Here is a 26,608-nt window from a genome sequence, read left to right as displayed (position 1 = left end):
AGGACATGTCAAAAAGACCATCCCAGTGAGCTCATGGAAAAAACCACAAGAAGAATAGAGCAAACAAGTCTGACAGTGCTAACCTGATTTCATCATTTAATGAGGTTACTGAACTGACCAGTGTTTGGAATTCATTGAGGCACTCAGAAAAATATGTGATATCCTAGAGATTTTGAAGTGAATAATAGGATAGGCTGGATTTGAAGCTATTGATGTGTTCCCCGATAGACATACTGAAGGCACTGGGGGATGTTTGCCACTGAAAGCTGCTAAAGTCTGGGTTTAACTGGGCCTGCCACCTTTTTCTTTTCTTTTCTTTTCTTTTCTTTTCTTTTCTTTTCTTTTCTTTTCTTTTCTCTTTTCTTTTCTTTTCTTTCTTTTCTTCTTTTCTTTTCTTTCTTTTTTATTTAAAGATTTTATTTATTCATGAGAAACAGACAGAAGAGGAGAGAGAGAAGAGACAGAGACAGAGACAGAGACAGGCAGAGGGAGAAGCAGGTACCATGCACCGAGCCCGACGTGGGACTCTATCCCAGGTCCCCAGGGTCAGGCCCTGGGCTGAAGGCGGCGCTAAACCGCTGAGCCACCAGGGCTGCCCCCTGCCACCTTTTTCTAATATTGCTTTATTAGCATTAAGTTTGTGGATAACATAAACTTCACAGTAGTTACTCCTTTGAGTGGCAGTCCTGAGATCCTGAAAGTTCTGGACAGTTACAGTGATTGGGCCAGGTGCTGGTAAGATGAAATGGTTATCCTCCTCCACGCTTGGGTTTAAGTCAGTTCCATATGACAATATTAGAGAGATCTTGGGTTTTTTGGGTTTGTTTTTTTTTTAACTGATTGCTGGCTTATTATAAGTCAATGATATAATTATTATCATTTAAAGAAACAAATACTACATGTGAGTTGAACTGTTGAAGACATTAAGTAGTTTATAACAGGAGAGACCTAGCAGATCGAGATAGTGATCATTAAAATTTTAAAAAATAATCCCCATTAATCATGGTTGGATGTATTATGACAATAACCAGAACACTTTCAAGTCAGATGCGAATTTTCATCTCCACTCCAAGACTAACTAACTAGTGAGCCTGGGGTGGGAATGTTTCCTCTCAATATTTCCATGACTACCGACGGGGAGGTAATACAGACTTCAGGAGGAATTGTGAGAAATAATGAAGAGGTATGCAACAGGGCTTAGCAGGGTTCCTGGCATATGACAGGTGCTCAGGAATTCCTCCCTTTTTTCCTTTGTTTCTCAACTGAAAGAGGAATATTTGGAATCAGCACACTTTATTTGGGGTAGCATAGTAAAATAGACTGAGGATGTCCTAGAATAAATAGTTATCTTCGGTATCAAAGCTGCTCTAAACACAGATCTTGGTATTGACTTGTTTACTGCAAAACCAGATTCATTATCAAAAAAGCATCCTTTTCTTGACAAAAGCATAAATAGGTGGGCCTCTCAGTGCAAGGCTATGTGGGAAATTGTCTAATTTTTACAGGTTGATAATTGAAATTTCAAGGGTTTATATGCCAGATAACTTTTTCTTGCTATTTCTATACCTGCTCCATTTTTGTTATATTTTTTGATCGGAGGAAAAATAATTAACATTTAACTTAAATGCTAAATGTGCTAATTAACTATTAGATGAGTTAAACTTGAATAGCCGGTAACCAAAAACGAAATCCAATGTTAAGAAATCTTTCATTTTATATTGCTGAAATTTATATCCCTTTTATAACCTAAAAGCCTTTCTGCTATGATTTTAATCTTTTTTACCTTAAAGGCAGGGAAAATTAACCACATTTTCATGCAGATTAATTCTTCATTTATTAGGGCATCACTGAATTGCTTGTCTGGAAAACTAGTTTCACTTAGGTAGCACTTTTCTAACCTTTCTGTCAACTTTGTCTCCTAAGAAAGCCTTCCGCCCCTTTGCGTTTTGAAATGAGGATCACAAAAAGTACACAGAAGTGGCCGATGGCTATAGATGTAGGAAAAGCAGCAGATAGAGAAAACAAAACTATATAAATAAACTACAGGAGGGGGGAAAATAAAAATCTTAGGATCCTGAGAGTTAAGAGAGTTCCCTGTGAGACTGGATTCCTCTGTCATTTACATCTGTTGTGTAGATTTCAACTTGTCTTCTCCAACCTGTTGACCATCTTCCTACTCACCACTCCGTTGGCCGGATCTCTCTCCATTTACCCTTTGCCTCTCATTGGAGAGCATCCTTTCCACCATCTGCCTCGGCAGTCTTTTTACTTAAGAATAATACGGACAAATCTGTACACACGGTGGGCCACAGCCTTTCCCCAGGAACTGCAGTTGAGGCTGGTCGGCTGCTCCTTTCCTGACTTCCTGCACAGGTGACTCCTCTGACTCACCTCATTCCCCCCGATAGAGACAGCCCTAGGCGTATCCTTGGGCCTTAGAAGTCTGTACAATATTCCAGGTGTTCGACACAGCTAAGCAGGTGCCCTCCAAAGAACATCTCGCCCCCTTCTGTGCTGGCTGCCAGAGACATATTCCGAGTTACTATCTTCTTTCTTAGGGGGAGGAGAGATTTTTATTCTAACAGTTACCACACTTCCTCATGCCTTCACCTGATACTTTTCCTTCTACAGTTGGCTGTTCTCCTGCTTTCTCCTGTTCTGATCCTTTTTCTCTCCGTGCAGAAACACAACAACAACAACAGCACTTTGTGTATTTGTGAGCTGCATGAGATCAGAGACTTTGTCTGTCTTGCTCCCTGCAGTGCCCAGCACCTAGAACAGTGCCTGACAGATGACAAGGACCCCGTCCTTGACCAGACTTTAGTCAAGCTTCCCTAAGCCCTCTTCTCAGTGAGGCCTCAACCTTGGTTCCTCGGCCTCCTACTCCCTCATTGGGCCAGCATAGCTTAATTGTAGCAAGAATCTCACTACATCCATTGAGAGAGAATTCCCCTACCCTCCATATCTGATCACCCTCAAATTCCTCACCCCTTCGGTCCCCTGCTGCCAGCCCCCACTAATATCTGATTACCTTCACCTGCCCTCACCAAGAACATTATTAGGTCAGTTTAACAAGAATCCCCCAACTCCATGTGCCCTCTTTGTGACTACCCTCTCTCCATTCTGCTCATTGGCTATAAATCCCCAGCTGTCTTTTTTTGTATTTGGAGTTAAGCCTGATTTCTCTGTCTTTTGCGATGGTCTTAACACCTATCTCAGTAGTCCTGAATGAAGTCCTCTTTACTATTTTAACAAGTGTGAGATAATTTTTTTTCTGTAACATGGACACACAGAAAGTGGGTTCCAACTTGTCTTAAATGACTTCATTGCCCCTTTATGGCTCCTGGCACTCAGGCCCTACTATATAAACCATCCTCCATCAGTAAGTGTTATATTTTCTTATAAGCACTTTTGAATCTTCACTTTTCTGGCCACCTAAATTTTTTTTACTTAAATTTTTTATCTTTTATTAAACTCTGAGAATGATGAATAGGCACAGACCATATTTCTCCAGTCGTGTGTATTGTATGAGTAAAGGACTCTTGCTTCTCTTTTTCTATTCCTTAAGATCAAAAGTGAGGAAACCACTTAGGGCACCAGTTTGGCGTGACAATTTAATCATTCTGCAGTAGAAAAGACAGCTGAGTCTTGACTCCTATGATTCTTAACCTGATTCACACCTGCAGATTAGTTGAAATTAATCAACCTGAACCTTGGAAGAAAATGATTTGCATCTGGATTTTCTTAGTTATATTTTCTGTACTTTTCTTAACATTTTTTGAATTATAAATATATTCTGTTTCCTAAGTTTATTGTCCAATTTTGAATATGCAGTTACCCTTGAATAACCCTGATTTGAACTGTGCAGGTCTACTTATACACGGATTTTGGGGTTTCTGATAATAAATAGAGTATTGTACTGCAAATGTACTTTCTCTTATGATTTCTTAATATTCACTTTCCTATAACTTTATTATAAGAATACACTGTATAATACATATACAAAATATATAACACATATAATGTACAAAATGCGAAAAGTATGGTTATATTGTCAGTAAGGCTTCCAGTCAACAGCGGGCTAGCAGTAAAGTTTTGAGGGAGTCAAAAGTTAATAAGTGGATTTTTTTACTGTGTAGGGGTGTCGGTGTGCCTAACCCTTGTGCTGTCCAAAGGTCCACTGTATATAAACTTACTTCATGTCAACTAAATTGCGAGTAAATTTTCACATATTTTCCATATTACAGTTAGGTATCAGGCCTTAGATCTGCTCTGCTTTCAAATATGTGGACTTTAAGAGATTTCATGAAAATTTAATTTATACTCTGAAAATATAAATGATGGTTTTTGATATTCTTTTACACATATTTAAGTGTTCAATATACATATTGAACTTAAATTTCTAAATTTTCTAAATCTTTTTATTGAAAAAGTATGAGACTACGACATTAAAATTTAAATTTGGGGGACACCTGGGTGGCTCAGCAGTTGGGCGTTGGCCTTGGGCTCAGGACATGATCCCGGAGTTCCGGGATTGAGTCCCACATCAGGCTCTTTTTTTTTTTTTTTAAAGGTTTCATTTATTTATTTATTCATGAGAGACAGAGAGAGAGAGAGAGAGAGAGGCAGAGACACAGGCAGAAGGAGACACAGGCAGAAGGAGAAGCAGGCTCCATGCAGGGAGCCTGACGTGGGACTCGATCCTGGGACTCCAGGATCACGCCCTGGCCTAAGGCAGGCACCAAACCACTGAGCTACCCCGGGATCCCCCACATCGGGCTCTTCACAGGAAGCCTGCATCTCCTTCTGCCTCTGTCTCTGCCTCTCTCTCTGTGTCTCTCATGAATAAATAAAGTCTTAAAAAAAAAAAAAAAGAATGGAATTAAAAATAAATTTAAATTCAGTTGCTTCTGTTGTCTTTACATTGTCAACAAATGCATACAAGTTTCCGGCTAAAATGCAGGATTATGTAAATGTTATATATTTAGTTACAAAGCATACCTGTATCACTGTCCCACTCTGTGCTGTCATTCCTGCTCTGGAGCACTCCCCACTGCTGGGCGGTAGCTGTGAGATCACCAGTACCCGCTCTCGGGGTGTATCAGCAGTGCTGTGACCCAGCACACATGCCCAGACTCAGAACATCTCTGGAGTTCAGAAATACTCAACTCCCTCTCCCCCGCCTCTGTTTTCTTTCTTTTGTTCCCTGTCTTTTTGGATCTTTCATTTTTCTATGAAAGGTCAGATACTATATTTCTTTTATAGGGTGAATACCAGCAAAAAAGATGCTGACCATTTGGCCCTACTCTGAATTAACTTAAACTTATTATTAGAGGTTTTTAAATAGAATCTTTAGGAAGCGATTATTAAGTGAAAAGAATTATCAGTGCCTAAAATACTTGTTAGTAACCTGACACACTTAGGCACCAACGTAGCCATCCTTAAGGCAGGCCTGAAGTGGTCTTTACTCCTGTCGCAGGTAGGTAGCTGAGACAATAGTGACTCCATGGTTCATGCCTCGTGGGGCTGGGGCATCTTTTGGGAGTGGAGTGGAAAGGGGGAGATAAACATTTGAGAAACTTTAAACAAAGGAGTTGTCCAAAGTTTAGCAAGCTCAGCTGAGCGTGAAGAGCCAGACCAACAGGCGAGGAGGGCTTCTGTGAGAGGCAGGGAGCTATTCGCAAGTAGTGTGCATTTCAGAGTAGGAATGGAAGAAAAGCAAAAAGAATTGGGACATCAAAAGATAGCATAAAAAATAAGCAAAACATTAATTTTGAAGTAAAATAAGTAATAGTGATAAAATTAGTGTTTTTACTAATTTTAAAATGAGTGATTTTTAAGAGCTTTTTCTAGGAAAATAGCTGTGTGCCGTGACAGATGGAAATTCGATTTTAAAGTTCACTATTAGCAAATCATGCTGTTCAAAAGCCACATTTAGCTTATTTTTGCCATTTGAAGAATGCTGGGATTATTTGGAATAGTAGTAACTATTGACTGTTTAACATTTTCTATGTGCCAGATTCTGAGCTAATAGTGTAGATAATTTATTTAGTCTTCTCAACAACCTCTGAGGAGCACATGTTGTCATCCCCAGGAACCTGGGGATGGTGAGGACCATTTGCTTTCCTGATGCCTTGTAAAGATTCAGACTCAAGTCAGTTGAAACCTCCTAGCCCATGTTCTAACGGTGGCTGTGAGGCAGGGGGATGGAAGAAAGGTTTTGGGCCAAGGAGAACAGCCACCTCCTGCCCCCTCAGTTTTAGAACATGACCACACTCTGCATTTGTTTATTGTTGTTACACAGTTTTTTGTCAAGTATAAAAGCACTTTTTAGTTCCCGTTGCTAGAGAGCTTACAGAACGTTTTTTATGAAACATAGTTAATTCTGTGTATTTTCAAAGAAAGCAATAAAAGTAATGACTTTGCTCAAGGGAAGGCATAAGATGACTTATTTTAAGCTAATCTTCATTCAGTAAACAAATCATTCCACCACCAAGAATCAGGTCTATTGAAAGTAATTTTAACTTTAATGTGGAAAAGTTTGGGAATTGAATTTCTCTTGGCTTCAGAGTGAACAATGCCACTTACAGAGAAAAGAATCCCAGAAGAAGTTGGCAAAAAGTGAGGTTGGTTTGGGATTTAAGCCATGTCTCTTTTTTTAAAGTAATTTTTCTGTTTTCCATTTAAATCAATAGTGTTCTGACTTGTGAATAGCAAAACTGGGTGAGCCCCATTGTTCAACTGAAATACTGTTTCTCTGGAATTATTTTGTGCCAGAGCCATGAGGAGCAGGGGTTTCAGGAGAGCAGAAGGATTTCAAGAGCTCCGTTTTAGTCGTGCTTCCTCATGGGGGCCAGTACTTTGAACCACATTTGTATAAATCCAGCCACATACCTGAATTTGAATGAGTTTATGACTTACAGTATTTATTAATGACTAAGGTTAATTCTCCAGAATTTGATGGTAGATGACAACTACAAACTGTTGTTTTGGTGTTCGTTGGAGCACTTGATTATTTAAAACAAATGAGCTACATCTTTAGGCTCACCTGATTATACAGAAATACCGAAGGAAATTTCTACTGTGTTTTGCCTTTGGCAGATATTTCAGTGACTTTTTGTGTTGGGGGTGGGGTGGCCAGGGTCATAACAAATATCACTACAATGGATGCAAGACCTTTTCAGGCAGAAACCGTAAGATGGTTACTTTGAGAAATAAAGGTTGCACATCAGGAAATGTTTTATTGTCAGGAACATTTAAGGAATCTGACATTTTCCTGAACCAAGACTCTATGTCCACAAATGTCATAGTCCAGAAAATTATGATTCATCATTCTTAGTATAAACAAATGTACCTTTCTGATTGTCTGCAGTTTTTGCATTGTCTGCTAATTTTTTACTTATTCTTCTAAGGAATAGTTTTTAGGTTTTTTTTTTTTCCCCTTTTAAAGTATTGCTTTATGTAAAATAAAGTGAAGTTACCTTTGAGTGGTTGGTCACTTACTTTTGAAATTAGCAGTTTGTCACTGAAAAAAAAATTGAACTTGAATGCACAGCTTAACCTTTTTAAAAATAATTCTAAGGATTTCTATTAGAGGGAGTTTAGCAGATTTTATATTCTGAGTAACCTCCCAGTTGAAACAACTGGAATGCTGTAAAAAGTTTATAAAGTATTTTTCTAATATATTGCTAAGTTGGCACATGCAAAAAAAGACAACCCATAGAGACCAAAAACAAAATGAAAGCAGGATTCTTGTATTGTTCTGGAATGTTTCTGCTGGGCTTTGAGGGTTGAGTTTCCACCTGATGGCCACCTAGAGCAAGGGGGACAGAGGATAAAGCCTCTGGTTCTCCATGTTGAAAAGTCTAATAAGGGATACCCTCAGTGTAATGTTGATTAAGAAATAATCTTGGGAGTGGGGGCATGAGGAGGAGGGAGAGGAAAAAGACCTGCCTGCCTTTACCTTTGCACTAGGGAAGGAGAGGGAGAGGCAGGATGTGAATTTTCCTAAAACATGACATGGGTACAGGTATCTGGATTGTTCCTCTCAGGTCCAAAAATCCTTATGTCAAGAATTTCATTTAAAGGGTTCCCAGAGGGATCCCTGGGTGGCGCAGCGGTTTGGCCCCTGCCTTTGGCCCAGGGCGCGATCCTGGAGACCCAGGATTGAATCCCACGTCGGGCTCCTGGTGCATGGAGCCTGCTTCTCCCTCTGCCTGTGTCTCTGCCTCTCTCTCTCTCTGTGTGTGACTATCATAAATAAATAAAAATTAAAACAAAAAAATAAAAGGTTCCCAGATTGGTTGCCTCCCAACAAGCAAATGGAGGCCAAATACAGAACTTCTCTGGAATAGTGCTACTTTAACTCAGGCCTCCAAGAATTGCCATAGATAATGTTTCAAGGGAAATCATTTCACAGTCAGAAATTTCAAAAAAAATCACAAGTCATACAAAGAAATTCACCAGCATGAGAAATAGAGCAATAGAAGAAGCAGAGTGGACTTAATCACAATCCTGACATAAATTAAGTACATTGAATATACTTTTAAAAATAAGCAATGTGATGCTGCCTTTACAAGAAAATAAACAAGAAGCTTGGAAGTATAAGCAGGAAACAACATATTATAAAGAATGACCAGATTGGAGGAAGACTAAGGAGAATTTTTACAAATAAGGAATATGGCTATTAACATTAAAAAACTGAGTTATTAGGCTGAAGAAATTAGAAACAGCTGAAGAGAGAATTAATGAATTAGAATATGGATGTAAAAAAAAAAAAGAATATGGATGTAAAGAAATTAACTTAGAATGTAGCCCAAGAAGTGGAAAGCATGAATGATTAAGAGACATGGAAAAGAGAAAATCTTTTCAGAAATGATAAACAACGTAATTGGGACCAGTCATTTTGCAGAGGACAACTGGCCCATGATGTTACCATGAAAATCACACAGCTGTCTAAATATCAAAGCAGACTTTAAAGTAAAAAGCATTGCTAAAGATAAAACCTCATCACCATTTAAAGCTTCAGTTTTACTTAAATATAATAATTCTAATTTTGTATATATTGAACAGCATGATTTCAAAATACAGAGAACAAAATCGAACAGCAGTACAAGTAAAAATCTACAGTCACATAAGAAACATTTTAACCAACCTTTTCTGTGACCAATAGAAAAAAATGGCTTCCCAAATCAGTAAATACATGGATTTGAACAATGTGATTAACAAGTGACTTAATAGACATATTTAGCATGTCACACCCGAAAGATGCAAAATATGCAGGAACATGGAGGAACATTTAAAAATCATTAAAGGAAAAATAACTAGGCCATACACTTTTTATCAGCAAATTTTAGAAGATTAAAATCATTCAGAGTGTGTTCTTTGAGCATAATAGGATTCAGCCAAAAGTCACTAACAATAACCAGAGGATGAACAGTCTCACAAACGTAATGTCATATGAGAGAAGTCAGACAAAAGAATACATGTTGTCTGGCTTCACTGTAGATGAAGTTCAAGAATAAGGCAAAATTAGACTCAAGTGTTTATGGATGCATATTAAAACAGGAAAAGAACAGGGAAAATGAAGTAAGTGATGTAAAAATCAGGATGATGATTACCTTGAGGAGGGGAAGGGGATTGTTCAGAATATCATGGTGCAAAAAATTCTCTTGTGAAAAATGTATTGGGTATCCTTATGTGTGTATTCTTTCAAGTGAACTTAAGAATGCTGTTAACAAATTCCCTAAAACTCCCATTTGAATTTTGATTAGAATTATGTTTGATTTATAGATTTCCTCTGGGATTATTTAAACCTTATTTTTTTTTTAATTTTTATTTATTTATGATAGTCACACAGAGAGAGAGAGGCAGAGACATAGGCAGAGGGAGAAGCAGGCTCCATGCACCGGGAGCCCGATGTGGGATTCGATCCCGGGTCTCCAGGATCGCGCCCTGGGCCAAAGGCAGGCGCTAAACCGCTGCGCCCCCCAGGGACCCCTATTTAAACCTTTAAAATATTGAGTCTCCCCATCTAGAGATATGGTGGCGTGTTTACAGTTATTCAGGGTTTTTTTATTGTTTTTAGGATCCCTTAGGAATGTTTTAGAGCTTTCTTTAAGGTTACACAACTAAATAGTGGATCTGGGGGTTTAATTCAGTTATGTCTCACAAAAAGAAAAACCTTTCCACCATGGAAGTATGTTTTTCTTGATAAATTTAATTCAACAACAAAAAATTGTATAAAGATATTATGCTATGGAGATGAATGAGATAATGAATGTAAAATCACCTTGAAAGATCCAAAGAATATAAACGAACTATCCAAATTAACGTAGCAATTTCATTGAAAAATTTAAAATAGGAAACTAATTAAAGAATAGCTGAGATCTGGCTTGGCCTTCTAGTCAGAAATCATCAAGCTCATTTGTTTATGAAATTTTTGAAATGTACTCTGAACATTTATGTTGGACACGTTCTGAAATAGATGGCCTAATGGGGTTTGTTCTTTTGGTTTTTTTTTTTTTTTCTTTTTTTTTTTTTGTATTTTGTATTTTTATAAGTGACATTTAGTGTGAAGTCAACCCTGGAGGTGTGTGCGTGAGTGTGTGCACGCGCATGTGCGCATGCACATTTGAAATCATCCCAGGTAGGAGCCACTGCCATAGACCAGGAGGGGAATGATGAAGACGTGGAATGGTGTGGTGGCAGTCGAGGTAGAAGGAAGTGCTCAGATAAGACACACACTCCGGTAGAAGAGAACTTACCAGATTACATGGGCCCGGTGGCTGAGAGGAGAGGTCCTTCTTCATTGCCAGGGTTTTCAGGAAAAAAGTGAAAGTTCCTTCACATTTTTAAAAACCTTAAAATTCAGCTGTACTTGTCCTTGCTCTTTCTCAAGCCTGAGACCTTCCAAATACTGTGTCTCCTTTGTGTTCCATGGAAAGAAAAGACCTGCCCTTCCTTCCCTGCACATAAAGAAACCACAGCATTTTCAACACAGGAGAGGTGACAGGAATGCTTGGTCTCTCACCAGGGATCCTGAAGTGGGTAAAACTGATCGACAACTTTGAAGGAGAATATGACTATGTGACCAATGAGGGGACGGTGTTCACGTTCAAGACAAATCGCCATTCGCCCAACTATCGCCTGATCAACATCGACTTCACGGACCCTGAGGAGTCTAAGTGGAAGGTGCTTGTTCCTGAGCATGAGAAAGATGTCTTAGGTGAGATCACATGCTACTTGAACACTGTGCGCTTTTGTTTTTGGTGAGAAGGTCAACAAATTGGTCCAACTCTCCTTCTCTGGTGACCGGTTACAAGGTAAAGAACCTTCAGCCTTTGGTCATGGAGAGGAAGGGTCTAACTAGCGCAGCCACGTATTTACTGGATGACATCTGTGTGGTTAGTACGATGTCGTGCAGGGCCTTCATAAAAACTGTAGAGTATGAATCCAGACTTTCAAAGGTAGTGTATTGTGTTTCTCTTGTTTTTTTGTCTTTTTTTTTTTGTTTTGTTTTGTTTTTTACCATCAGTTGACTCACTGTGTAGTTACTGTTTAATAATCCATCACTGACATTTAATTTTTTTTTTAACTGTTTAGATTAGAATCCTTAGCTTTTAGCTTTTTGAATACCCTTTGGCTGTTGGTAGTATACCTGTTGTGGATCTCAGAGTGGACTTATGGTCCTCTCACTAGAAGAGAGGAGACTGTTATCAGATGCTGTTGAAACTCACTGCGGTTGCTGCTGTGTGCACTGAGCCGCATTAGCCACTTGAGAACCTCCCTCCAGCAGTTGTTTTAGAGTGCTCTGAAGTTCCCTCCTATTCATTTTCTCTGTGATGTTCCAAAAACGATAATGCTGCTTTATAAATTATTCATTGCCTGAAAGCTGATTTGATTAGAATAAGACTCACTAATTTTGCTACAGTTGTTTTTTACATGAAAGAGCCCAGTACCTTCAAACCAGTGAAGAGTTTACGTTTTGGAGGTGAACTTCTGCTGGTGCGTTGAATAGGGTAAAATCTGGTATTTTACCCAAATTGTGAAGGTATAAGATACAAAATTAGGAAAATAATTCCTTTTGAGATTTGCAGAGTGGCACCGTTTAAGATAAAGCAGTTCTTAATGTGTTTTTCAGTGAATGAAGGCACAAGTTTTGAGCCAGACAGGTCCAGGTTCATTTTCTGGAAGGGTAAGGGACTCTTTCTCCCCTGGCTCAAGGCAGTATGCCCCGTGCTTGGCACGTTAAGCCTGGCCTTGCATAGGGGCAGAAGGTAGACGACTGACTGCCTCAGGGATGGCTTCCTGCTGCTGGGCCCTTGCTTCTGCAGTTCCCTTGACCTGGAAGAAGCGCTCCTCTGGGTGTTTGCTTGCGATTCTCCTCAGCCCTTGGGCATCTGGCTGCACTCTACCACTTTCTTCTGTACTGATGTCTCTATATCCTTCTAGGCAGTTTGATTGGAACTGCCCCAAGACAACCCCACACCTCCTCTTTCCTGCAAAACCCACACCTGGAATTCTGAGGCAGTAGTGCAACCCAGATCCTCCCTCTGGCTTCTAGATTAGGTTCAGTCATAGTCTCTTTAGCTTCTCAGGTTTGGCTCTCTCATTAGCTGTAGTCCTCCCTAGGGGGAGAGGGACCTGGAGCATGGCGGGGGCTCTCTTCAAGCAAATTCCCCCACCTGTTTCCTCAAAATCTTCCATTTACTTCCTGACCCCCAGTTCTATTTGGATGAGGGATCCATGAGGCAAGGAACAGGGTTTTGGCCATTTCCTTTAACATCTTCATGTGAGAAATCTGGTTTGTAGTGACTTCAGTAGTCTGATGGCTTCTGTCCAGACTGAGAAAGAATGTCTCCCCGGGGTGGTAAAAGTCAGCATTTAGTGAGTGCTTCCTAAGTGCCTCATGAATTGGTGACTTCATATTTGGTGGGTCTACATGAGCCTTTGGTGGCATAAGTCTTCATGGAGGTGCCCTGAGAGCTTTTCAGGACAAGTCAGGTTGCACCAGTAATGATCCCCACTTAGGGAGCTATCAGAGATAGAAATATTTCCCCAGGCATGTGAGTTTTCCACCTTTTGAAGTCTCAAAGACGTGGTTTTTACTTGTGTCTTAAGGTGACATTCTCTTTCACTCGTAGATAGAGTGAGATGGAAATCAATGCTTGGAGATTTTTGGGAGGTGATATATTTTTATAATCTTCCTTCTCTAAGGTTATAAGTCCTTTGGACTAGAAAGAGGAAACCTTCAATATTCACCAGAACTCATCAATTCAAAGAGAAGCACTGTTGAATTTGCTCTTATATCATCAGCACAGAGTGCCCTATGGAGAATAAAAAGTAGAGATGAGTCATAAAGTACAGCCATAAAGTCAGAGCTTTTATTAATGACAGTCTACAAATCACCTTGTCTTTTTCGTATTCACTCTGTCTTGTTTTTAATTCTGACATGCCCATCGTTAACACAGAGTGATTATTCCTTGACAGAAATAATTTACTTCTCTTTTCTCCCCCATCCCGTACTTTCTTTAAAACTCTAAGGCCATCTCCCCCCACCCCCACCCCCGCCCTTCCTCGCAGCTGGTCCTTCAATATTCCTTTTCTCTCTCTCCATTCCAGTCCTGGCTCTCGTTCCTTGAGTTGCCTGTCCTCCCACCACCTCATCCCCCGGAGAGCTGTCCTGTCGCAGACACCACCCTGGGCACCTGTCACCTCACACCCCTGTACTCAGGATGCACTTCAGCACTTGCTTAAAGGCTCTTTTGTGTTTGGGCTCCCCAATGAGCCTCTCACTTACCTCTGCTCCCATGTTACTACTTGTGTTTTTAAGTGCTTGTGTCTTAAGGGCAGAAGTGACATCATCTTCCTGCTGGTTTCTCCAGCACCTGGCAGGGTATCTGGCACATACCCGGGGTGTAATATATTTTTGTCAAATCGACAGTCCTGATAGACATGGATCATGACTTGGTTTTTGTTGTTTTCCTTCTACCTCCTATACTATGATACTGGACACAAAATAAGTAGGCAGGATTATCTGTATCACAAAATATTTCTAGAATATTTTGTTTCCTCCGGACAGGACAGTAAGGATCATTTACTGAAGGAATATGCTGGAACTAGATGAACGATTACATCGGTTATAAAATCATTTTGCAGGTCTCATTGCTGCATGACACAATGGATGACAGTTCAAGAGCTATTTTCCAATGAAATAAGTACGCTTTTCACTACCTTGAAAGGTACATTAGCTTTTGTCTATCCTTACCTTTTCAGAATGGGTCGCTTGCGTCAGGTCTAATTTTTTGGTGTTATGCTACCTTCATGACGTGAGGAACATTCTGCAGCTTCACGACCTGGCCACCGGTGCTCTCCTCAAGACCTTCCCACTGGAGGTCGGCAGCATTGTGGGGTACAGCGGTCAGAAGAAGGACACCGAAATCTTCTATCAGTTTACTTCCTTTTTATCTCCAGGTGAGCATCTTTTCACCAGGGTTACCCAGCTTAAAAATCAGACCAGTGTTTGGATTTCTTTGGGGAAATGGAAAAGTAGTGCTGTGTTATTGAAAATCCCATATGCTGTATTATAGCCAGAATTACATAATGAGAATAAAACAGATGCTTAGAACACGGGGAAATGTGGTGCCTAAAACGGCACACTCATTCATCTGATATCCTGAGTCTCTGGGGACAGGACCAACTGGTGTTCTAGGTTGATTTAAAAAATTAGTATGAGCACATACAACCTGAGATTCAGTCTTTGGTCTATATGGATCAGGACACACACAGTGCGGAGTAGCTAAAAGCATAAAATAAAAATCCGTAGTACTATCTGACATTAAAAAACCCATTTTCTAAAACAGGCTGAGAGTATTTCGTGCTTCGTTAAACTGAATTAAGATATAATTCTCAAAGTATAGTCTTACATCATATGGAAAAAACTTGTTACTCGGTTCAAGGGAAAAGAAAAAAAAAAAACATGCTTATACATTGTGATACCATGTTCTGTGGTATGGATTAGTTTTCCCCAAAGTAAACATAGTTCTTGTTTTAACTTTTTTCCAGTTGGTCATGCTCATTTGCTGTTTTGGTTTTTCCTGCTTCTCCACTTGGCTGTGCGGCTTTCGCTGTAGCCAAAGCCACACACACACACATACACACAGTGATTTGTCCCGGGAGCCTGGCTCAGTTGGCAGCTTGCAGTTGACCGATCAGACCCTATCTTAAAAGCAATCTGGCTGAAAACATTTCTGCACTTTCCTTGTTTGTTTTTCAAGGTCCTTCATAACCCTTTTGGTCCCATCCGGCTTCGTGGCAATGGTTCCGTCCCTGGCAAAGTGAGCAGACATAGGGGAGAGAACTAGGCAGGTGCCAAAGTGGCTCTTACGTCATATTCAGGACATAACTTTTCAGTTCCTTTGTGTAAATACCAAGGAGTGCAAACATTTGTAAGACTTGTCTTAGTTTCCATTTATGTTTTTTTTCTTTTAATAATATTAAAACCCACCCTGTACAAGTGGCTCTACATGGGGTTTGGCCAGATGACAGTGATGCCTCGTCTACGTGTGTGTGTGTGTGTAACCTTACCGCTCTGGCAGCTTGCTGTCAGGGTTACTGAAACCAAAAGAGTGATGTTCTTCTATAAGTAGGTCTGATGGTATTCCCGGAACACCTAGCAAGCTCTACTTTCCCATGTGCCTTTCAGAGGATCCAGGGGGGCTAAGAAAAGTGCCCACAACCGTGTGGAAGTCCTGCTCAGTGCCAGGAGTCAGAAACTGACAGGTCAGGGATCCCATGCCAGGGTGTCCTATGCCCCCCCCCCCCAACCTTCTGCCCTGGGGCACATTGGAGGCCAGTGGACAGGAACCAAGAAAAACCCATTTCTTCCAGATTACCATTCCCAACCCACTGCTGCAGGCTTCACCATTTATTTCCCCAGCTTACACTGGTTCCAGAAATTTTCCTTGGAAAATCTCATAGCTTAAACAGTTTAAACGGATAAACGGCAATGAGGAGAATAGGGTAGGGGTCACTTACCCCTTTTTGATAAAAGCCAGAGTCCCTGAAGCCCTCTAAACCTTCAGTGACTCCGCGTGGGCATTCGTTTCAGGAGTAAGCTCATCAGCACCGGGGAAGAAAGGGCTCACTGTCCTCGTGTAAAGGGATGGGTTCCAAGCCAAGCAATGAAACACACTATCTGTGACTATTATGGCTGTGAAGTTTGAGAAGTTGAAAAGCTCTATACCACCGGGCAGTTTCTGAACAAGCTTTAATTTATTGTCGTAATGCCTTTGTCTTTTCTTACTCGTTTTGCTTCCATCTTTCTCTTTTCTCCCTTTAATGCACGAGAGGATATCTTAAACCAGAGAAATGGGGCCTCTAGACTCAGGCCTTCTGGCCCAAAGTAAAAACAGCCATCATCAGCTCATTAAACTGGATTTCTCAAATCAAGAATTGTCAGTGCATGTATGTGTGTATCCATCCACGCACAGACGTTCCAGAGGCTGTCTTTCCCTGGTCTCTGAAGATTGCCTGTCTACAACTGCAGTCAATAGCAGAGACAGTAAATTATAAGTAAAGCCTCGGAGCAAAAAATAATTCCAGCTCCAGCTGTTCGAGGCATGTGGTGGTTGCATCTGCCCGGTGGGCACCAGCTGACTTTGTTTCCCACGGAGGCCCACAGTGAAGACCAGGTGTCTTGAGCCCAAGCTATTTAGAACTTTTGTACCTTGAATCAAACTTGGGAGAAAAAGAGCAGCCAGGGCAATTTGGAACATGATGCACTTATTCCTTGCGGCCAAAACAGCTTAGTGGTTGAGCTAATTAATTCTGTATCCCATGGAACCTCAGAAGGTTGTCCAAGGTTAGCTCCAGACAGACTTACATGTTGTAATAATCCATATAGCAAGCCCCAGGTGCATCTCTCTGGGAAATAGGAATGAGCAAAGAAGCCTTTGCTAGGCTATTTGGGAAAGCCAAATAAAAAATAAAAAAGAATTTAAGTCTTAATTTTGTAGAGCAGTTTGAGGTTCACAGCAAAACCAAGGGGAAGGTACCAGAGACTTCCCATGTACCCCTGCCCCCGCATCACAGCCTTCCCCATTATCAGTATCCTCCGCCCTCCAGAGTGGGGCAGTTGTTACAAGTGATGAATCTACATTGACACATCGTAATCACCCAGAGTCCCTATTTACATTATGGTTGACCATTGCTGTCAAACATTCTGTGGGCTTGGACAAATGCATAATGACATGTATCCATCATTATAATATCCTATGGAATATTTTCACTGCCCTAAAAATCCTGTGTGCTCCCCTAAATTCACCCCTCCCTGCTCCAACCCCTGGCAACCACTGATCCTTTTACTGCTTCCAGTTTTGTCTTTTCAGATTGGCTTCTTTCACTTGGTGCTAAGCATTTAAGTTTCCTCCATATCTTTTCATTGGCTCGATAGCTGATTTCTTTTAGCCCTGAATAATATCCCATTGTCTGGATGTACTAAGGTTTATTTATACATTCATCCCCTGAAGGACATCTTGGAAGCTTCCCAGTTTTAGCAATTACAAATAAAGCTGCTATAAACATCCGTGTGCAGATTTTTGTGTGGACATAACTTTTCAACTCCTTTGTGTAAATACCAAGGAGCGCAAACATTTTTAAGACTTTTAGTTTCCGTTTATGTTTTTTTTTTTTTTAATAACATTAAAACCCACCCTATACAGGTGGGTTTAGATGGGTCGTCTTTTAGAAGGTTCTTTTGCCTTCTCTGTACATACCAGTTTTTCAGAGCCTCTGATTCTTCTTTCACAGTTTCAATCCCAGAGTTTCTCCTTCCTCTTAACTCAGACTCCTATTTCTTTTGCCTCTTCACATTTATTTTGGATTATTGGGAATATATGAGCTGACCATCCCTGTCTCCTTCCTCTTACTAGAACGGCTTTGTTAAACCACTTGTGTTCATCAGGATACACATCTCCGTAAGTCCAGACACCTCCTCTGGCCTTAGGGGATTTCCGTAGCCCAATTCTCTCTTTCACCTCCAAACTTGGAAATTTATTTCCTAGAGATCACCTAACCAGTCCTCTCCAGTTTTTTGATTCGAAGAGGTCTTCTCTAAACCCCACCTCCCCTTGGACTTACCAAGCCAAGTCAGATAGGACACAAATATCATTAGGTAATAGGAATTCACATTATATGAATGTGCATTGGGCTAACGTAGGCTAACCCAGATGGATCTGTAAAAAGAAAGTACTGCTCAAACGTTCTGGTCTAACCCAGCCTCCCCCACGGTGACTCTTTTGCATGGGACAGGAGGATAGGAGTCAGGTTCTCGGCACTGTTTCTCTGAATGGTAGCCAGTCTCTGTTGCATACTTATTTCATTCTGCTCTTAGAGAATGTGATGTCTTAGTTTTTCCAGATAAACAGGCATTTAGAGTACATTTCCTATTCATTCTTTCACAAAGGAATTTGTATTCCAGTACTTTGGGGTTTGTGTAAGGTCACTGACCCTGCACCTGTGAGAGGTAGCAGTCCTAGCTGCCGGGTCCTTTGTCATTCGCTGTGGTCCAGGCTGCTACCAGGGTTTGTCAGGGGCTCAAACCCCACAGGCTTGGTCTGCAATCTTTTTTGTTAGTTGCTCGGTTTTTCAGTTTGTTTTTAAGGATTCAGATTTGTGTGTGTATTTTGAGGAAGGGGGGGTCAAGTATATATGGATCAAGAAGCTTTTCAAAAATTAACATATATCTGAAAAGAGCCTCGCCCTCAAGATTACATTCATCTAGGCAAGGACACTATTCAGTATATCCAGTACATTAGAATGTGTGCCCAAAGAAAGTATGCCCAGAGTGTAGTTTGGAAGTACTTCATGTGTTTTGATGTATTTCAACAGACAGCATGACTTAAACTAGGAAAGCCAATACTTTGGTCACGTTACTTATCTTCTCTTTGTCAATATTCATCATACTTCCTATTATAATACCTTAAAACAGTCTGTCTATAAGCATGAGACTTACAATGACATTCATAGGATCAGCAGTTATGCTAGTAATGAATGTAAACGTGTTACTCTTAGCCTTTGGGGGTGCAGGGTGTTTCTCATCTCTTAATGAAGTACAGGCACAGAGCAGAGGATTTGAGAAGAAAACAGGCCACCCTTGTAATACGTGATCAATCATTTTGAATGCGCCCTGTGGAAGTACTGTTTAGTTTCTAGTTTTCCAGCAAGTATTGGGATCACTAAATCGATTTTTCATGTATTTGACAGTGTATGTTTAAAGTATTGTGTGGGAGGGCTGTTTCCACACCAGCCACTCTGGATGACTAATTCTGTTTCATAAACCACCTCAGTGTCGTTTTCAAATAGTAACCACTCATTTTACTTGTTTCTTTGATTTAGTTCTTAAGTGGTAGGGAGTAATAGCGTTAAACTCAGGAAATGGAATTTTAGTGATTAAATAAGCTGGCATTCTTGGTGTGTATTCACTAATTTGTGTTGTGCACAGTTAAAGGGATAAACAGAATTTTAAAAGCAACTCTCAAATGGTATCTGATCATCTTGGGTCCCTAATTGCTGTCCACATGTGTGTCCACGGGCAGGTGAGTGTCCGGCATCTGGAGCCCCACAGTTCCCATCAAGAGACCCTGCCCGGCTGTTGTTTTTGGGTAGATCATTTGAGTTTTCCCTCATACTCACCTCGCAGGTGAAATGACCCTACGTGAAATCTCCCATCTTCCTTGACCTGCACTCCTAAGTGGCAGAGGGAAGACTTGTTAAGTTCACTGTGACGTCTTTCACCTCTTCTCATGCTCAACACGATGCTATGGAATCTTCTAAAATGTCCACACAGATTATGGTTGCAAGAAGGAAGGCCACATGTGGTGGCAATGATGAAAGGTGAACGCTTACATAGCATCCCACGCACCAGACTGTTCTAAGCACTTACACGGCAGCAGAGAATACCTAGGTCCTTCTCTTGCTCTTCATAGCATCCAGTTGTGCCATGTGATCCTTGCCCACCTGGTATCCAGTGAGTTTGCGGACTAAACCAGGACTTCCGCTTCCTTCTAGGTATCATTTATCACTGTGACCTCACCAAAGAGGAACTGGAGCCAAGAGTCTTCCGAGAGGTTACCGTGAAAGGGATCGATGCTTCCGATTACCAGACAGTCCAGGTATGGAGCATTTGTGAGAGTTGGAAAATCTGACTTCTGGGCTGGGCTATTGCCACCTGGTTTGTTAGGAGCCGTGGAGGGAATCCACGGGAATATTGGTGACGGGTGTTTTGGTGTTCTCACTCTCCCTGGGCACGGAGCCAGGGATGGTCCTTGCCCTCCTAGAGCTCGCAAGCTCTGCTTCCAGAGCTGCTGCTGTCAATAGGAAGCCAGAGTCCCCTGTGGGGGGATCTTACTGCAGAAGAGTGGGTTATGGGCTCGCTCAGTCTCGTGACATCACAAGTAACAACACACATTTGCTCTATACAAAGTCTTGACTCAAGTGCTGCGAGTCCGTCTTTTCCGTCTGACGTTCATGTGTACTTCTGTCCGGCACAGATAAGACCCTCCGTGCAATATTAGAATGGGCGACTTAACTGCCTAATTGTCATGGCACCACAAGCTCAGTCTCTGGCCACCCATCCTTTCAGGTTAAGAATCTCCTTTTTTGTTTTTCCAGAAAATTTTTGTTTTGCCTCTCCAAAGGCATTAAGTCTCCCAGAAATGGAATCATTTATTGATTGAGGACATAGATTGTCTCTGTTCTTTTGCAATGAGAGGTCACTGGTGAGGTAGCAGGTGTTTGTCAGGGCTCTCCCACTTGGAGGGCTGGACCACACAGACCACACACAGATGAGGAATCAGATCACTGTGAAGGAAGTTCAGAGCAAAGAACTGGATGCTCCCAAGAATGTTTCTGTGAATCCAGGACATTAGTTTGGCTTGTTGAGTTACCCTTCACCTGTCTAGAAGTGGTCTAGACGATGGGCTAGATCTAGATCATAAATAAAGCATTGTTTCCAAACCCCACAGTGGGCTGGATCTGGTCCGGGGTTGCAGCTTGTCACCCCTTGTTCTAGATCAGGAATTGGTAAACTGGGCTCTGGTTTTGTGGGAGAACAGCCACATGCATCTCTTTACATAGTGTCTGTGGCCGTCTTAGTGCGTTAACAGGGTGGGTGCAGCAGGGCCTATATGGCCCGTAAAGTTTAAAATACTAAGTATTTGGCTCTCTAAGAAAAAGTTTACTGATCCCTGGTCTATGCTAAAAAGTACTTATAAAATCCAAGCATTCTCAGTAGGTGCACAGGGCCTTCATCACGAAGCTCTGTCAGGCGTGAAATGCGCATGCACTCTTAGGGGGGCATTGAGTGAGTCACTCAACCTTTCTACTACGAGGTTTTTTTTAGCTGTGAAATAGAGAAGATGGTATATATTTTACAAGATTCCTATAGGATTATATGACATGATGTATATTAAGTGGCACATAGAATATAATCTATTTTTTCAATCAATATTAGAAATAAATATAACAGACTATTAGTCTCCTGTATCTCTTTTGGCTTCCTGCTGCTTTTCATTTTCAAGGTGAGCTATTGCCTGGAGAGAGATCCCGTGGGAGCCAGTAGCCTGTGTGGCGCTTACATGGTTCGCTAACTCACCCTAGTCCTGTATTAGCCTTTTTTTTTTTTTTTTTAATTTTTATTTATTTATGATAGTCACAGAGAGAGAGAGAGAGGCAGAGACACAGGCAGAGTGAGAAGCAGGCTCCATGCACCGGGAGCCCGACGTGGGATTCAATCCCTGGTCTCCAGGATTGCGCCCTGGGCCAAAGGCAGGCGCTAAACCGCTGCGCCACCCAGGGATCCCCTGTATTAGCCTTTAAAAATCATTTTCAGGCTGTCGTTCTTTGCTGTTATCCCTTTTCTCCATGTATAGAAAATTTGTTCCTATCAAATGTAACATGTCACCTCTCCAAGGCATGTCTAGTCTTTGCCTCAGGAACCCTGGGGCCAGGATGGGCACATACACGTACACGCCACCGCCTCCCCCGTCAGTAGTGCCAGGGATGCCCAAGCAGCACCCACTGACTCTTCCTCTTCACCCTTCAAAGATACAGCCTTGGCCCTAGAATTGGGTGGTCACCCAAGTGAGACCCCCTGTCATCCTCTCATCTCTACTGTGTAACCCCTCAGCTCGCTTGCTTGTTTGCTTGCTTGTTTGTTGTTTGTTTGTTTATAACATTTTATTTATTTATTTGAGAGAGAATGAGAGCACAAGCCAGGGAGAGAGGCAGAGGGAGAAGTAGCCCACTGACTGACTGAGCCACCCAGGCGCCCCCTCCTCAGCTCTATTTAAAAAAACACATTATTGGGACATCTGGGTGGTTCAGCAGTTGAGTGTCTGCCTTTGGCTCAGGGCATGATCCCGCGGTCCCAGGGTGGAGTCCATCAGGCTCCCTGCAGGGAGCCTGCTTCTCCCTCTGCCTGTGTCTCTGCCTCTCTCTCTGTGTCTCTCATGAATAAATAAAAATCTTTTTAAAAAAAGTAAAAAATTAAAATTAAAAAAAGCACATTATTGTCCTTTCCTTTCCAGCTTCCCACAAATATTTAGTGCTTAGGCCTGCAGTTATCTTTGGAGTTTGGATGAGGGAGAGGCACCTATAAGAATGCCAGGGAGGCGGCTTCTTACAGGGAAAGAACTCTTCTCACAGTGAGGATGGTTAGAGTTGTTTCTCTTCTTGCCCATCCGGTAACAGTAATATTCTTTATGGATGACACACAAAGAAACTAGTTACCACCTAATGTGTATTGTTTTCATTTATAAATGAAAAACTAAAATGTTGCAGCTGAGCAAGTGCTTGGTGGGATAGAAATCTCTCAGCCATGTACTAACTGGGGAAGAGAGGAGCATGGGTGATGCCAGTTGCCTGTATCACTGGACAACTGAACTCCTCTACTTCACAAAGAAAACTCTCCTGATGTTGAGCTGCCAAAAGAACAACCTTTTGTTTCTACCACCACAGTAGGGAAGGAAAAAAAAAAAGGAGAAAGATGGCAAATATTTAAAAGGATAGTAACTGAGCAGAACACGTTGCATCACACATCTCAGCGCACTTCTCGTTTCCGTATTTTAGAACGTGGCAGGAAATATGTGTGTGGACAGAGTATACATATAATGCTAATAGGGGATTTTATTTTTTTATTTTTTGAAGATTTTATTTATTCATGAGAGACACAGAGAGAGAGGCAGAGACACAGGCAGAGGGAGAAGCAGGCTCCATGCAGGAGCCTGATGCAGGACTCGATTCCAGGACCCCAGGATCACACCCTGAGCCAAAGGCAGATGCTCAACCGCTAAGCCACCCAGGCGTCCCACCAGTAGGAGATTTTATATCTATTGATTATACACATCAGACATACTGCACTGAGTTATCGAAATAGAATTCTTTCATCATTTATGGGTGCCCTTGAAATGCTCTTTGATGTCACAATACCATAGACTTGTATCACTTAAAAAATCCATTGTGCAGTGGTTCAGATTCAAGTGTTTCAGCAGAGCTTTGACATGAAATGTGAGCGTGACAGATGTCCTCACGTTTTGATTAGGCCCTCGGTGGGTTGCCAGCATTGACCTACCATTGTAAAAGCAAGCCCTGGAGAGGCATTTGTGCGTGAATGGAAAACATCTGATGGTGGATTTGTGGGAGGTGGGGGGAAGGGTATTTTTATCTTCAGTTTCTTTAGGGTGATGTCACTTTTGATTCCTCTAGATCCTGGTGTTTATATTTATTCCATATGAGGTTTAAAAAGAAGATCCTCTAGGCTGTTTGTGATTCCTTCTTACATTTTGTGGAGCATGGTATCGTTTGGAGCAAATACTGCAGCATAGATTGCGCTGCGTAGTTGGTCAATGCAGTTAATGGTGGTCATGACCATGCACATCTAGCTGATGGTATAGCTGCTAAGGTAGACCAAGACGAGGAGGAAGAGAAAGGGCAAAGAGACACAATGCTAAGTAACCCCAGAAGGCTATTCTCATATGTTTGTTGTACGTTCACCCAGAACCCAGCATATCTTGAATTTGGGGAGCAGATCGTGGAGGATATGGTGTCGCATTTTGCTGGTAGACATAGAACAGAACTGTCTGTATAACCTTTATCCATCCCTGACTGCAGCTGCGGGCAGAACATTGATCTGTATCAGAAATATAATTTTGAAAATCAGATCCTGGAAAGGCTGTTGGTTTCTCTTCCAATTGGGGGTACACACAAAAATTTAGTTTTAGATAGGTTTATCAAATCAGCAATTGACTAATCCTGTCTGTTTTCTTTTTTTATTGTGAAGGACACATCTACATAATATTGATTAGAACCTCTGCACCTGTATCTTTAAGAGGAAGCTGAAACACTGAACACTGGGAATTAAACTTACAAAATAAGCTTAGCGATAAGTGATTTACCTGAAAAAAAAAAAAATCTGTCTTCCTTTATAATCAGTGATGTGTTTCATTTTAAACAAACGTGGAATAATAGGGAAGTGGCAGTTAAATTTAGTCCTCCAGCCAGTATGACAGGCCCTTCCATGCCGGTGGGTACTGTTTGAATATGGAGAATTTCTAGACACAGGGCATTGACCCTGGGAAATTTACAGTCAGACTGGAAAGTTGAGACATACAGATCTGAAAGGTCAGACACCCGAAGGATGTTCTCTCCAGGATCAAGGGCAAGGTGCGGCCTCCGCCGTGCTGCAGCATTGAAGATCACCCTGGCGGGGTGGGGAGGGGGTCTTCACAGGAGGGGCAGAAACTGGGCAGGGCTTCAAGGGATGGGTGCTTCCATGACTCCTAGTTCCCCAAGAGGCTCCTGACCAGTTCCACCACCATCCTTGTTCAGAGAGGCACCACCCTCTGCCTTCTTGCAGCAGGTCACTTTCATAATTTCACAGCAAATTCAAGAAGGGAACTATGCCCTCCGTCTCCAGTGCAGTAGGTTGCCTTCTGTCGTTTGTGGGTGGAATAGTGTTTGCATTGTGGGTGAACGTGGCATGATACGCAGCGTAGCAAAGTGCACTTTTTGGTTTCTCGGTATCTCATTTTTTTTGTCCAGCCAGCTGAGAGACTGGCTTTCTTTTTCCTCCGCAAATGAAAGACAAAATTTATAGACCTGAAAAAGAACTGAGTGTACTATGAATAAACTCCATTATCTACAGTTTCCACATTTCGTGAAAGACATTAAATTGAAAGGAAGGCCCAATTTTATGGGTGAAAGCAAACCATATGGTACGAAAATAGTAAGAATTAAAAGTATTTAACAGATTGAATTATCTTGATTCCTGTTTCTTACGCTTCGCAGGCACTTTTCTGAGGTTTACCTGCAGCAATGCATATGAAACACCAGGCACATCCCAAAGGTGGTTTGCTGGGTACTGAAAAGAAATGTTAAAATTAAATAATTCTTTGGGTTTTTACCAAGATGCTTTGAGGTAGAAGGAGTGGGAATTTTTTTTTTCTTGAATTTAGTGTAGATTTTTCTAACCTTGGCGATAACTATGGTTACTAGCATCTACAGGCTTTGCCATTCAGAGAACATATTCTCAGAGCATCAATTAGTCTTTGAACATTTGTTAACTTCTGTGCTGAGCACATGGCATGTCCAGTTTTTGAAAACTGACTCATCCACATCCTCAGTGAGCTGACCTTTGAACTGGTGATAGCATGTTTCTGTAGTGCTGTGTTCTCACAGGTAGTGGTCAGAAATCTTAAGCAGTGTTAGTGGAGAGTTGGGGGAACACTTAAAAAAAAAAAAAAAACTTTTTGAGAGGTCTGTGCTTGCACATGATTAGAAAACAGCTTTACATTGTTCTTGATGATTTAGTGCCGGAGCATTCAGGTTATCTGTGATCCTACATTTCATAGTGGCCTATTCTTGCATAAACAGATTCCCACCCTTCTTTAGGACTCTTTGTCACGCAGACATTCTAGATTGAGGTTAATGAGGTTCGTAATCAGAGGCTACACATTTGTGGGTCTCTCCCCTTTTGGTATCAGCTGTGTTAAAATAATTTGTAAAATAATAATAATTATTTGACTGTAAAGGTTGATGAAGAATTTGGCTTTTTGTTATCTTATAATAGAGAAATAAGTTACGGGGCCCAGGTCATTCCTCATTCCACTGTAAATAAATCCTCTTCCATTTTTTAAAAAAGGATATTACTTTGCTGCCACCTGCAAGTTTGTAACCCTCTTTCAGTAAAAATCACAAGGTGGCCTTGAGAATTAAGCAGCTGGTCCCCATGATGAGAAGCCTGGGGAGGTTTCTTGAGCCTCCTGTGGGGCTTCGCTGTGGCAACGTGGATGCAAGCCAGGCCTGTGCTGACCTTGGTCAGAGCTTCCCTGAGCTTTGCTGAGGAAGTGGAGTCTGCGTGGGATGAGGACCAGGGAGACAGCCGAACCCACCCTGGTGACTTAGCGCATAAGGAGGGTGGCCAGGAGAGAGAAGCCCTATTGGTTGGCTCTCCTGGGGTACCTGGTGGTGACTCAGCCGCAGGCATATTTGCTCAGCTTATTTTGTGGAGATTTTAATGAGTTAACAGGTGTTGATTCTATTTGAATGA

General features: G+C 41.5%; 1 protein-coding gene across 1 annotated transcript in view; it reads left to right on the top strand.

Moving 5' to 3' along the window:
* The window catches only part of LOC112658497 (prolyl endopeptidase), a 117,638-nt gene that overhangs the window by 50,509 nt on the left and 40,521 nt on the right, over positions 1-26,608 (top strand). Inside the window, exons 8-10 of the mRNA XM_025444721.3 lie at positions 11,036-11,227; positions 14,278-14,475; positions 20,071-20,174. Of these exons, the coding sequence (XP_025300506.1) occupies positions 11,036-11,227; positions 14,278-14,475; positions 20,071-20,174 (494 nt within the window). The remainder of the gene's footprint in view (positions 1-11,035; positions 11,228-14,277; positions 14,476-20,070; positions 20,175-26,608) is intronic.

Source organism: Canis lupus, chromosome 12 (assembly GCF_003254725.2).
Source record: "Canis lupus dingo isolate Sandy chromosome 12, ASM325472v2, whole genome shotgun sequence".
Lineage (NCBI taxonomy): Eukaryota > Metazoa > Chordata > Mammalia > Carnivora > Canidae > Canis > Canis lupus.
Note: the sequence above shows the minus strand (reverse complement) of the source record. Positions and strands in the feature narration are given on the sequence as shown.